The 13,783-nt window shown below is 47.3% G+C and overlaps 1 protein-coding gene across 1 annotated transcript in view; it reads right to left on the reverse strand.

Moving 5' to 3' along the window:
- PARVB (parvin beta) overlaps nt 1–6,079 on the reverse strand; it is a 52,495-nt gene extending 46,416 nt beyond the window's left edge. The window contains exon 1 of the mRNA XM_088478310.1: nt 5,755–6,079. Within this exon, the coding sequence (XP_088334436.1) occupies nt 5,755–5,872 (118 nt within the window). The 5' untranslated portion in view covers nt 5,873–6,079. The remainder of the gene's footprint in view (nt 1–5,754) is intronic.
- Nucleotides 6,080–13,783: the final 7,704 nt, after the last annotated feature.

Consider the following 13,783-nt stretch of genomic DNA (forward strand, 5'->3'; position numbering starts at 1 on the left):
ATTTAATCAGAGATATTTATCTGGTTTTGACTGTAATAACCAAGACCATGCGGTGATTGATAGAAGAGCCATGTCTGGTGTCATCTAATTATCTAGGTTCAGGCATTCCAAAAAGGTACATCCATTCCTGATCCACACCAATGTGACATCTCTCATGTGTCTGCCTAGAACACAGAACAGAACGCTTCTGTACAGGGCTAACAACGAGAATATAAGAGAAATAACTGTCTTGGGTCAGGCCCTTCCGGAGCGCAGGGTACTAGAAGGGGATAAAAATGACACATCCAGGCAGGAAGGGTGAATACAAAGGAATGTAGATTAGTGGATGCTCTGCGGAGTTTGTGCAATGATCACATTTCCAAGGGCTCTCTGGACTCAAGTAGGATTGCAGATAAGTACTAGCAGTCTCCTACCATTATATATGTTATGAACACATATAGACATTCACAGGAAGAAATATATAACCCTTACCAAATCTGTCTTTACATATCCGGTCACAATTAACAAGCTCTTAGCTCTCTCCAAGCCCTTACATTTTATAAATGTAATCTCCTTTGGTTCTAAAACTTCTAAAAAAGGAAAACAGGAGGTGTTGCCATAGCGACTAATTAGGTGCTACAAAACTTCAATCGGACTCTCAGAGTCACTTCTTTATCATTATTTAGGGGTCTATTTACTAAGCAGTGTTAGGAGACAGAGTGAAAAGTGGTAAGGTGCCAGCCAATCAGCTCCTAACTGTCATTTTTCAAACGTACATCTCTGTACCAGGATCTATGGCCGTTGCTGCTACAGTAATGTTTAAAAACCTTTTGTCCAATATATCGTTCCTACGTGGATCGGAATGATGTATTGTGCACATGGTATAGTATATATGCTTCATATCAGATGACACGATTCCACAGCCGTCGCATGAGACATACATCGCACCATCGTACACCGGATCATGTAGTGCATACTGCGATGCAGGGCCATAGGGAGGTTGGTGTCGTCACACAGAGCGGAGAGTCCCTTGGCCCCTAAATTTGGCTAGCAGGGTGTGCAGCCGGGATCAGTATGATTTACCGCCGGCCACACACCCTAACCCCCCTCTAAGTGCCTAAACCTAACCCCCCCTTCCCCGCAGCCTAACGCCAAGTCTCCTGGGGGGGTGCCTAACCCTAACTCCCCCTTCCCCTAGCCTAACCTTAAGTCCCGCCTGGAGCCCCTAACCTAACCCTCCTCCCCCCTGTGGCTGTCCGCGCCCCGGCTTACATTCGATCGGTAAGCCGGGTGTTGGGCTCCCGGCGTAGGTCTAATGACAGGCGTCGGGATTTCGACGCCGGTCATTAGACACTTGCCGGGATTAAACAGTCGGGATGCCGACAGTGGGCATTTAGACAGTCGGCATCCCGACTGCATCCCTGTGCAGCCAGTATCTGTGCTGCAGTTCCAGCCGAAGCATCCTTCAGACGCTCCGGCCAGGCACTCTGCAGCCTGTACAGCAGGTCGGCCCCGGGGATGCTCCAGCTAGTGCTGCGGTGATCCGGTCATACGTCTCTGCGCACCCACCCCCCGTGGGGCACAGCCTTATGTCAGCATGCGCTCAGGGGGAGGGGGCGGCAGTGCACAGGACGCACTTAAGCCCTGTTACGGAGCTGTGGCAATGTATGGTAACATCGCATCGTCGGGTCGTACAGTGTGTACCCAGCTCAAGTCTCATTTTTCTTGCTTGTCCTTATGGTTTCTGTTTATGTACTGTGTAAGTCCCTGCGGACCCCTTGTGGCGCCAGATCAATAAAGGCAAAAGGAATTAATGATGAATAAGGCTTGTTTAGTAATAGTTATTATAGCTGTGTGAAAACTATCGGTCAAGCTTTCACACACTGGCGTGTAGCGGGGTGTCCACATCAAGGAGGTGACCCAGCACATGCCGTATGACGACAATCTTGTGCGGAAGGACGGTCACATCGCTGCCTCTGCACAGTTACGGTTACAGTAGCTATAGCGCACACACACATTAAAAGGTGGCACGCAGGGCGGGAGATGGGCTCACTCGCGCATCAAGGGGCATTACACTTCTGCAACCTTTGCTGAAAACATTGCTGCGTCTGTGCTTTTCAGCCATGCATATACAGAAGTCATGTTTATTTTCATCACCCGAGGGGACATAATGTCAGATCTGTTGAGATCTTTACGTTTAGGTTGGTCTTGTGACATGTGCCTGGGGAATAACAATAAACAACTCTGATGATATATAATCATGGCTACAAATACAAAAGAAAGCCAACTCAGAAGCAATGTATGTAGGCAGAGCATCTAAAGCCAATAAAGTAACCTGAAGATGAAAATCCCATTTTAAAAGGGAGGCATCATGACATAAATTAAATATTGGTACTCTCATGAGTCAGGGTACTTTTTGTGTCGTGCCAGTTTCCAAGCAGTGTACGCAGAGATCTCCATTATATATACTTATAGCAACAGTGCCCTCTTTTTGTACCACCATCATTGTAACAAAATTAGTTGATATATAATTGAAATACAATATTTTACATTTTGCAGACATTACACCGGGTAATTAGTGTCGGCAGGGTCAGAAGGGAGCACTGTATAATCAGAATTATCCTGATCAGTGACAAATAACTCTACAGTAGTGTGACCTTAGGCTTAAACACCTCAGCTACAGCTGCCAGATCAGACATGTTCATTTGTGCTACAATTACAGGGGCAGATCTCAGCAGGATGGATCCTAGCTTGTCGTTTTCCAATATATTCCTAGTACATGCATTTACATATATTAACTATACCACATACGGTAGCAGCAGACCTCAGGCATGTACCGTGCCATGGAACAGCTACAAATCACAGCACTAGTGGTAACCTGCTGACCCATCACTATGTGCCCTTAACCCTATAATTGCTGCCCTCAGTGGTTTGTGACTTTAGCCTAATCTACCATTTCAATCCAAAAACATGCCTCATTAACCCTTTCTATGCCTTCAGCACTGACAAATCTGCCCTCAGATATAATGCAGTTTGCCCCCAACCCATTCCTACCTGCCCTCAGCACAATGCAATCTGCCCCTTAACCCTACCTGCCCTCAGCACAATGCAATCTGCCCCTTAACCCTACCCTACCTGCCCTCAGCACAATGCAATCTGCCCCTTAACCCAACCCTACCTGCCCCCAGCACAATGCAATCTGCCCCTTAACCCAACCCTACCTGCCCCCAGCACAATGCAATCTGCCCCTTAACCCTACCCTACCTGCCCTCAGCACAATGCAATCTGCCCCTTAACCCTACCCTACCTGCCCTCAGCACAATGCAATCTGCCCCTTAACCCTACCCTACCTGCCCTCAGCACAATGCAATCTGCCCCTTAACCCTACCCTACCTGCCCTCAGCACAATGCAATCTGCCCCTTAACCCTACCCTACCTGCCCTCAGCACAATGCAATCTGCCCCTTAACCCTACCCTACCTGCCCTCAGCACAATGCAATCTGCCCCTTAACCCTACCCTACCTGCCCTCAGCACAATGCAATCTGCCCCTTAACCCTACCCTACCTGCCCTCAGCACAATGCAATCTGCCCCTTAACCCTACCCTACCTGCCCTCAGCACAATGCAATCTGCCCCTTAACCCTACCCTACCTGCCCTCAGCACAATGCAATCTGCCCCTTAACCCTACCCTACCTGCCCTCAGCACAATGCAATCTGCCCCTTAACCCTACCCTACCTGCCCTCAGCACAATGCAATCTGCCCCTTAACCCTACCCTACCTGCCCTCAGCACAATGCAATCTGCCCCTTAACCCTACCCTACCTGCCCTCAGCACAATGCAATCTGCCCCTTAACCCTACCCTACCTGCCCTCAGCACAATGCAATCTGCCCCTTAACCCTACCCTACCTGCCCTCAGCACAATGCAATCTGCCCCTTAACCCTACCCTACCTGCCCTCAGCACAATGCAATCTGCCCCTTAACCCTACCCTACCTGCCCTCAGCACAATGCAATCTGCCCCTTAACCCTACCCTACCTGCCCTCAGCACAATGCAATCTGCCCCTTAACCCTACCCTACCTGCCCTCAGCACAATGCAATCTGCCCCTTAACCCTACCCTACCTGCCCTCAGCACAATGCAATCTGCCCCTTAACCCTACCTGCCCTCAGCACAATGCAATCTGCCCCTTAACCCTACCTGCCCTCAGCACAATGCAATCTGCCCCTTAACCCTACCTGCCCTCAGCACAATGCAATCTGCCCCTTAACCCTACCTGCCCTCAGCACAATGCAATCTGCCCCTTAACCCTACCTGCCCTCAGCACAATGCAATCTGCCCCTTAACCCTACCTGCCCTCAGCACAATGCAATCTGCCCCTTAACCCTACCTGCCCTCAGCACAATGCAATCTGCCCCTTAACCCTACCTGCCCTCAGCACAATGCAATCTGCCCCTTAACCCTACCTGCCCTCAGCACAATGCAATCTGCCCCTTAACCCTACCTGCCCTCAGCACAATGCAATCTGCCCCTTAACCCTACCTGCCCTCAGCACAATGCAATCTGCCCCTTAACCCTACCTGCCCTCAGCACAATGCAATCTGCCCCTTAACCCTACCTGCCCTCAGCACAATGCAATCTGCCCCTTAACCCTACCTGCCCTCAGCACAATGCAATCTGCCCCTTAACCCTACCTGCCCTCAGCACAATGCAATCTGCCCCTTAACCCTACCTGCCCTCAGCACAATGCAATCTGCCCCTTAACCCTACCTGCCCTCAGCACAATGCAATCTGCCCCTTAACCCTACCTGCCCTCAGCACAATGCAATCTGCCCCTTAACCCTACCTGCCCTCAGCACAATGCAATCTGCCCCTTAACCCTACCTGCCCTCAGCACAATGCAATCTGCCCCTTAACCCTACCTGCCCTCAGCACAATGCAATCTGCCCCTTAACCCTACCTGCCCTCAGCACAATGCAATCTGCCCCTTAACCCTACCATACCTGCCCTCAGCACAATGCAATCTGCCCCTTAACCCTACCATACCTGCCCTCAGCACAATGCAATCTGCCCCTTAACCCTACCATCCCTCAGCACAATGCAATCTGCCCCTTAACCCTACCATACCTGCCCTCAGCACAATGCAATCTGCCCCTTAACCCTACCTGCCCTCAGCACAATGCAATCTGCCCCTTAACCCTACCTGCCCTCAGCACAATGCAATCTGCCCCTTAACCCTACCTGCCCTCAGCACAATGCAATCTGCCCCTTAACCCTACCTGCCCTCAGCACAATGCAATCTGCCCCTTAACCCTACCTGCCCTCAGCACAATGCAATCTGCCCCTTAACCCTACCTGCCCTCAGCACAATGCAATCTGCCCCTTAACCCTACCTGCCCTCAGCACAATGCAATCTGCCCCTTAACCCTACCTGCCCTCAGCACAATGCAATCAGCCCCTTAATCCTACCTGCCCTCAGCACAATGCAATCAGCCCCTCAATCCTACCTGCCCTCAGCACAATGCAATCAGCCCCTCAATCCTACCTGCCCTCAGCACAATGCAATCAGCCCCTTAATCCTACCTGCCCTCAGCACAATGCAATCAGCCCCTTAATCCTACCTGCCCTCAGCACAATGCAATCTGCCCCTTAACCCCACGTGCCCCTTAACCGTATCCTACCTGCCCTCAGCATAATGCAACCTGCCCCATAGCCCATCCCTGCCTTCCCCAGACACACTACATGGGGTAGCACTGCAGCCCCCACACTCCTCACCTTCTCTGGCTTTCTTCTTCCTGACCAGGGTTCCCCCGAGCTTGCCCAGGAATGACTCGTCCTTCCTCATCCTCTGGCCCTGCTGCAGGGAAGGGGACCTGGCCGGGCCGGCTGACATCTTCCCCCGGGATGTGTGTGATGCTGGCAGGGAGGCTGAGCAGGGATTGTCCCCTTCATGTGATGATAATAGGAGGCAGGAAGGGGATGTGCTATAAGCAGCCTCCAATGGAAGGGACTGGAGGGCCGGCCAGGGAGGGGGTCTGGCCCGGGGCTAGTGCACCACACACATCCACCACGGTGTGATTACCGCATGATAGCTACACACCCAGCCTCCTCTGCTGCCGCTTTTCCTCCAGAGTCCAGTTTATACCACAGGAAAAGAAGTGGGAAAAGCAGACCCAGCATGCTGCCCACACTGATAACATGGCCGGCAGAGGTCATCACATTGCAGTGTCTAGAACATATTATAGATCATCACCCTTCATAGGATAATTAAAAGATGAGCTTTACCTCACTGTGGCCCAGGACCCCACCCATCTATTCATATTTCATAGCTGTTTTTATTACAGTCATACCATCATTATCTATAACCTGTAGGCTAATGGTGCCCACACACTAGGCGATCTTGTAACGATGCGATATTGTGTCCGAATTCTCCCCCGGCAGTCGTGGGCACGATTTGGTGTTAAAACTATGTAAATTGACCAACGACCTATCGTGCATCCAATACTATTCCAGTGCATCGTGTCTGAGATATTCAGATCTTGCCTGCAGCAGCCAAGATCTGAAGATGCGATGTACGACCAGCGGGGACACACGTCAGCATCGTAATCGTGAGGGGAGACTTACGATTAGGACATATTTTACAAAAAAAAAATATGATCTATGGTGTGGGCATTTTTTGAGCGGAAGGACTTTTCTTATCCTTGCAGCCCCAGAGCGCGAACAATTTTATCTAAAATTCTGAAATCCGTATTTTTTTTTAGAAAAAAAAAAACGGTCGGTAACTGCTCTGGGACCCCTGCAGCACTCCCACTAATGACTAATTTAGCAATTGGAGGTTTCCGATTAACTTAATTAGTCAGTAATTACTCACCTTCCGCAGTACTGTTTTCTTCCTCCAGCGTCAGGATCTTGTCTTCTGCAGTAGCGGTGGGTATAAGTATGTTGTGTATGTGTGTGTCTGTGTAACCCCCCCCTGGTGTGAGCCCCCCCAGAGGCAGCAACAAGGAGAACTACATCTCCCAGCAGCACTCTCCGCAATGCAAACATGGAGGGGAGATGACCGGGAGCCGCAGAGTCAGAAAACACCACATGCATTTTTCCTTTTAATTGTATACTGCAGGTATCGGCAGCGAGCATATCTGCGGTAATCCAAAATTGGGCACAAGATCGTTTGCAGTTAAAGCCACGCAGACAATTGTTCTTCAGTTTGTTTTCTTCTTGCTGTAATACAAAAAATTCTGTGCTATGCTTTTGATGCTTATAAAGCGACTGACCAGCTGGAGAAAAGCGCTATATAAATAGAATATAGATACACATCTAAAGGAGGTTACCTTGTTGCTGTAGATGGGTGTTCATAGTTTTATAAGAGCCTCATATTTATTTCAGATGTTACATAGCAATATAATACCTCTTTTCCATCAAAAACCCGGGTCCGACCTGGGTTTTGAGACATGGTTCCAACCCAGGTCAGACACCGTTAACACAGCACCATCGATCTGGGTTATTCTCAGGTCAGCCCTGTTCACACCGAACCTGGGTCTGCCCTGCTAAACTTGTGAGGTCATAAAAAGTGGGAGGTGACTGCTCTACAACCACCAATCAGCTCAGTTTAGGCATGACCCAGGAAGGATAACCCAAGTTGCACCGTTTACACTGCACCATTACCCAGGTCCATCCTGGGTCTGACCCTGGTAGCTATCTGGGTTGGATTGCCAGGTCACTTGACCCGGGTTATTTTTCAGGGACCCTTTTACACTGAGCTGCGACCCGGGTAGACCCAGCAAAATCCCAGGTTTTAGCTCTGGTGTAAAAGGGGTATTACAGAGTCTGATATACAAATACTACTGATTTTCGTATTTAGTGCCTAAGGCGTGCCCCCACATTCTTGTTCTGTGTTGTGCAAAGTCTGTCACAGCGGTGATGCATGACAATTTGTTTTTGCTTTAGTTTAAGTTTACTATAAAATGTACCTCTCAATTCGTCAAAATTGTGGCAGGTATTTAACTGGCTGACCAATAATAGTTTGCTTGGGCCTATCCATTAGCAGATGTTTTTCTGAAAGATGAAAGACAAAATATATCTATTGAAAACTCCGGTGTCTGTGCTGAAAGATATCTGTCATGTACATGACAGATTTTGGTAAAAGACGAATGATGAACGATATCGCATGACATCGGATTCTTTTCTCTGCAGCTGCTGCTAATATATTTCGTCGTTCACCGCATATAAACTGCCAGATATTTCTAATATCTGGTAGCGATATGCGATAATTGACCAACATGTTGGAGAGATGAAAGATTAAATTTATCGGCCGCGGGAGTGCGCATCTATCATCGTTCAGGGCCTATATCCATAGCAGATAAATTGAACGACTGAACGATATATCGTTCAGTCGTTCAATTTATCTGCTAATGGATAGGCCCCTTTAAAGCCAGTGACAACAGGCCCTGTGTATCATAATTGGTCTTTCCAAAGTGAAAAGGGTCAAGTAAGACAGCTGTGTTTGTGGGTGGAATTCTCTCTTGGTTTTTTTTTCCCTTTTCCCTGCGTTAAAACACATTCTGTAGCACTGCTTTTTGCAATGATACCAAAGGCGATAGCGCTGTTAATTATCAAATTTGAACCAGCCAGAAATATCCTGTGTAAGCCCTCTAAACAGAAAGCGGTTCCAGTAGGTAAATCAGTGATATTTCCCCTGTGTACCTCTCGGTGAATATGGAGAAGCAGTGATCTTACAGCAAAGGCTGTAAGAAGGGGTTAACAGTGCTTTATACTGAGACCCCTTGCATCACCCACCAATCTCTGGTAAACTTTTCAACTGTTTGCAGCACAGAGGGCCGGTTCTGGATTGCATCCAAGTCCTCTTTACAGATGGGGTTTAAGATTATTAGTAAAAGTGCATGCAACGGAGCCTGCATCGCCTATTTGGAAACTACAGGCAACTCCTTCACTTGCGACTAGATGGGTTTAACTGGGCATCAATGGGGCATCTGCACTTAGGATAAATGATCCGGAGGTTTTAGAGGTGAGTGTTGGCAGAGATCCGGCTGATTTCAGACCTAGGCCCATATTCAGTTAGTTTCGCACCCGCACTTTTCAACCTACATCGCAGATTTTAGCTGCTGAAACTTATCGAGCGAGTACCCGCGATTCGCCATATTCAATTCCAAAGGACGCGAAAACACAACCCGGCGAACGCAAACCAGGTGAAAAGTGCTGTCGGAATTGGGGAAATCAGCCTGACTCCCCCTAAAAGTTGCAGCAACATTGGGGATCAATGTACATGCCCCCAAATAGCCCTAATAAAGCTATTTGGGGTACTTAAGTCATACTTGCCGACAATCAGTTCCCTCCTTCCGGGAGGGAGCTGATTGTCAGCTAACAGCGGGGGACGTGCCCGGCCATGATGTCACTTTTGGGGGCGGAGCCGGGGGCGGAGCTGCGTGACCGCGTCATCGTAGCCCCGCACCCTCTTCACAATGCCATTATTTTTGGCATTGTGAACCAGGGGGCGGGGCCACGATGACGCGATTCAACGCGAATCGCGTCACCGGCCCCCCCGCTGCGGGGTTTTTTCGTTTATTCTTGGGGGTGGTCGGGAGGGTTGCCGGCTGCCGGGAGGCTTGCCTGCCTTTCCGGGGGGCCGGGAGCGGCACCCGAAAATCGGGAGGCTCCCGGCCAAATCGGGAGGGTAGGCAAGCCTGACTTAAGTTGTGTCAATTTCTTCTAATTAGCATCTTTTAGTTAATGCTGTTAGTGAAGAATGGCATTAAGCAGTTTTTTAAGGTGAAAATAACTAGTCCTGTAAAATTTGGGGTACTTTAAAGTGGGTGCAAGCATGGTTTACAGTCGCTAAAGTAAAGTTTTAAAAAACAAAACAAACGCACCTGGATTAAGCACCTGCAATCTAAAAAACACTTCACCCCTACTTGCAGACCCCCGCAACAGTCTATTTCACTAGTTTTTAAGTTTGTACCCCCACTTTGCACTTTTTCACCCCCTTTTTCAGTGCTTTTTTTTTGGGGTGTTCCTAAATTTCTTTTAGGTTTTAGTTATCCTTTGGGGGGCTGTCCCAAGGGTGCTGAGTGGTTTCCCCACCTTTGCACCCCAAAATGGCGATTTTGCACTTTTTTTTTTTCTCCCCCTATTCAGAGGCAAATCTTTTTTGCCTATTACATTGCATTGCGTTTTCACGTACGCGAAAAGCGGATGGCATTGAATACGGAGCTAAGTTTCCACCTGGCGAAAAGTCGCAATCATCAATACTTTTTCGGATCTCGCCTTTTCGCTCCGAATTAAATACGGGCCCAAGTCTGCGCTGTTAGATGATGGCTACCTTCACGAGCGGATGTATAGGGGAGATGTGGCGGTATACATGAGGCAGACTCTGCATACAGACGGAGATCTGTATTTATTTCTGAGCAGGCAAGTGCGGATCCCAATTGTCCCCAGAGCCAGGAACTCCTTTGTGTCCTGATAGCTTTTTCCTCTGCGAGATATCGGTGCAGGTGGAGTGGGAGTCAACCTGAAATAATGACGGGGGGCTCCCAGCAAATATGAGGCTTGGTAATTAGCCAGGGCTATCCAAAAGTGATTGATGCCTATAATGTAATCTATCTTAATCTACAGTAATTAAAGAATCAGAAGCTGACAGGATGGATTCTTTGCCGACAGCCTTATAAAAATGTTTTTAGTGAAACACATTTTTTATTTTATTTTTTTAATGTAAATCCTAGATATAACAAAAGATTGTCGTCTATAGAAAAAAAAAAAGGTCCAGGGACAGAGGGACGTCATTATCCTACACAGGCCCCAAACAACCGGCGTGGTAAATGCAATCTGAAATTTAGAGTTAATCATTTTCTTTGCTGCAAACGCAGTAACTAGTTTTTTAGGGTGAGCAAATTTACTGGCGACCATTCACAAGGCTATTTTCTAAGAAATTCCAAAGCATCTATGACAAATCGTGCGTGATAGAACGGAAGCACAGTATTTAATGACCATGTCGTCAGTCATCCAATGGTTGTGGAGTAGCACGTCTCATGGGGGTACATACAAAAAAGCTGCTGTGGGGAGGCTGGGATAATGTTTAGCTTTTTTTTTTTTTTTGCCTCTCATGCTCAGCTGGTCCATCTCCCTTATGTGTTAGCTGTGGCCACTCCAGGCCTTATTCAGAGGGAGATGTAAATGTGATTTGTGCAATTTTTTTTAGCTGCAAGTCGGATTTCTTTTTAACGCGCAAATTCTCTGTTTATTTGTATGACAGTTGCGCAAATGTGTACGCTTGGGTGGCCGGGAGAGACGATGGAATGGGGGGCGTGCAGATGCTGGCAGTTAGCGTGCAAAGTACAGTAAGGGGTAATGTTGAAAAATGCAACTAAAATGGTCACGAAAAGATGAAAATGTTACCTCTTTGGGGTGTCTGAGTTACGGGTGTTCTGACCATGCTGTACGGATGCCCGTCAAAGGCGTCATCATTGGTGGTGCCATCGGTGCTTTACATCACTGACATGAAACAATTGATGGTTTCACCCATCAATGGGCATTTCTACTGTAGGCGGCAGGCTAATCAAAGAAGACGGCACTGTGAGTGGGCAGAGCCTTTATCATTGTTGGCAAAACCATCGGCGACAAACCGCACATGGTTTTTAACTGTCACAGGCTCTCCCTCCCCTGGTGTTCGTGCAATTGGTTGCACACAGTGATAACACACCCATTTATGCAAAACCACTAAAACGGCCCTACCTATGCACCGCCAAATTGGGTACATTATTTCACTCTCTCTTCCAACCCAACACTCCAGGTTTTGCTTTGAATAATGCCCAGGGTGTCTGCTTATTGAGGGTCTGCCACCTCGCCTTCCACCGTATGATATACTCCAGCAGGAGCCCTCTGCTGGTCAGATCCGGGCAGCCTGAGAGAGCTCGGGGAAGATCACCTGGCACAACAAAAGGGTATAATTAAATTAGGCGCAGGACCTCCAGAACGCTGTGCCAAGTTGACCCCTAGTAATTGTCTCTGGGGAGATGGTCCCTGAGTGCAGCGGCACAACGTAGCGAAGAGTAATATCTTTAGCCAGCGGCCTAACGCAACTCATCAGAGCGCTTTCGGTTGGCTGGATAACTTGGTGGCCACAGGTTATAGTAAATATTTGGGGGCACAGGTTAGGGAATCTAGTGGTGTCTACAGAAGAGAGCATTCAACTCGCCTGGAAACATAAGAACAAAATAGTACACTGTATGTTATACTGTAAATACAATGGGTAATCATCACATACTATACTACTGGCAGAGAGGGTATTAACATTTGTTTAAACGGTGCCCAGCGCCTTGCTCTTGCCACAACAGGCAGGTACATTATGCCAAAGCTCCTTTAACCGAATGGTGAATTTAGCATAAACAGTGAAGGCATCATTGCCGAGCCCAAACCGCTCCGCCTCTGCTTTTCACACTTCTTTTGCTGCAATGACTAGAAAATATTAGTTTAACATGAATTGATCAAATCAGAAAGATAATTGAGCAAATCCTTTTGTGTCAAGTGAAGTGGGTTGTATTCGTGATGTAGGTCAACAGGTACAAAATGTTGACATGGAATGGTTGACACAAATGTCGACAAAAAAATGATCAACATTTTTTTTTTACAGTTGGAGTTAGGCACTAGGAGGGACGATTAAGGTTAGGCTCTTACCCCAACAGTTAGGTTTAGGTACCAAGAGGAGGGTTAGGATGAAGATTAGGGTTAGAAGACAAAACAAAGTGTTTTTTCTTTACTTTTTGACCCCATAGACCTACATCCATGTTGACCTTCTGTCCCTGTCGACCTTTTTACTGTCGATCTATTGGACCACACCCGCATCATTTACACTGCACATAGAAATGGCACACCCTTACATAAACATTTTATACCCTCGTTATGGCAGTAGGGGGCGATGTTTCAAGTCTATGAAGGTAATGGGAACTTTGTGAGACAAATGTATGCTGGACCTGAAACTTTTAAGACGTGCACTGCGATTTGTTTGTTCTTTAGGAAGCGTTATACAGTTTATATGAACTTGAAAGTTTTTTTTTTGTTTTTTTTTATTCTAACCAGAAACTTTTCTGGGGCAAAAGTATTTTCAGATGTTGTCGTGTTATCACATGTCCGGGTTGTTTTCAGAAATAAATCCATTTAAATAAACTGCCTCAAGTATTGCAGTAAGGCAACCCAGCGTGTGGCAATTTCAATGACTGTTTGTCCCTATTCCCTAATGAGCGCTTGAGGCACAAGATCGATCATACGACAGATCCTGTGCTAAGAAAAAAAACCCGTGCCGATGGAACTGCAGGGTAATCGGATGTAAAAATGGATCGGAAGCTGATCGTGTAGGTGTATGGGCCCTATTAGTCTGCCTTGAGGACCGAGGTTGGGAATCACTGCCCTACACTAACAATCCGCTTTATAATTCCCTCTGGATGTTTGTATGAAAAACCCAAAAGATGTTTGGTCACTGCTAACATTATCCTAGTGCCATAAAACTTATCCAAGGTGAGTATACTGTATATCCATTTATAAAACAAGTGTTTATCAGAATACATTATGTGTAGTAAGGTAACTGCAATTCACAAAATGACAAAAAGTTAGTAAGAAAAAAAAAAAAAATACCAAAACCCCCACAAACATCATGAACATCCACTTGCCTTTATGTACGAGCCATAAAACAGATTACTACACCCCCTCCCCCCCCCCCCCCCACAAAAAAAAATGCATTAAAGCCACTCCCCAATAGGTATGTAGAATAGTCAAAAATTGCTAAAGTTTTGTGACA

The sequence above is a fragment of the Taudactylus pleione genome, unplaced genomic scaffold (assembly GCF_031769625.1).
Source record: "Taudactylus pleione unplaced genomic scaffold, aTauple2 ptg000212l, whole genome shotgun sequence".
Taxonomy (NCBI): domain Eukaryota; kingdom Metazoa; phylum Chordata; class Amphibia; order Anura; family Myobatrachidae; genus Taudactylus; species Taudactylus pleione.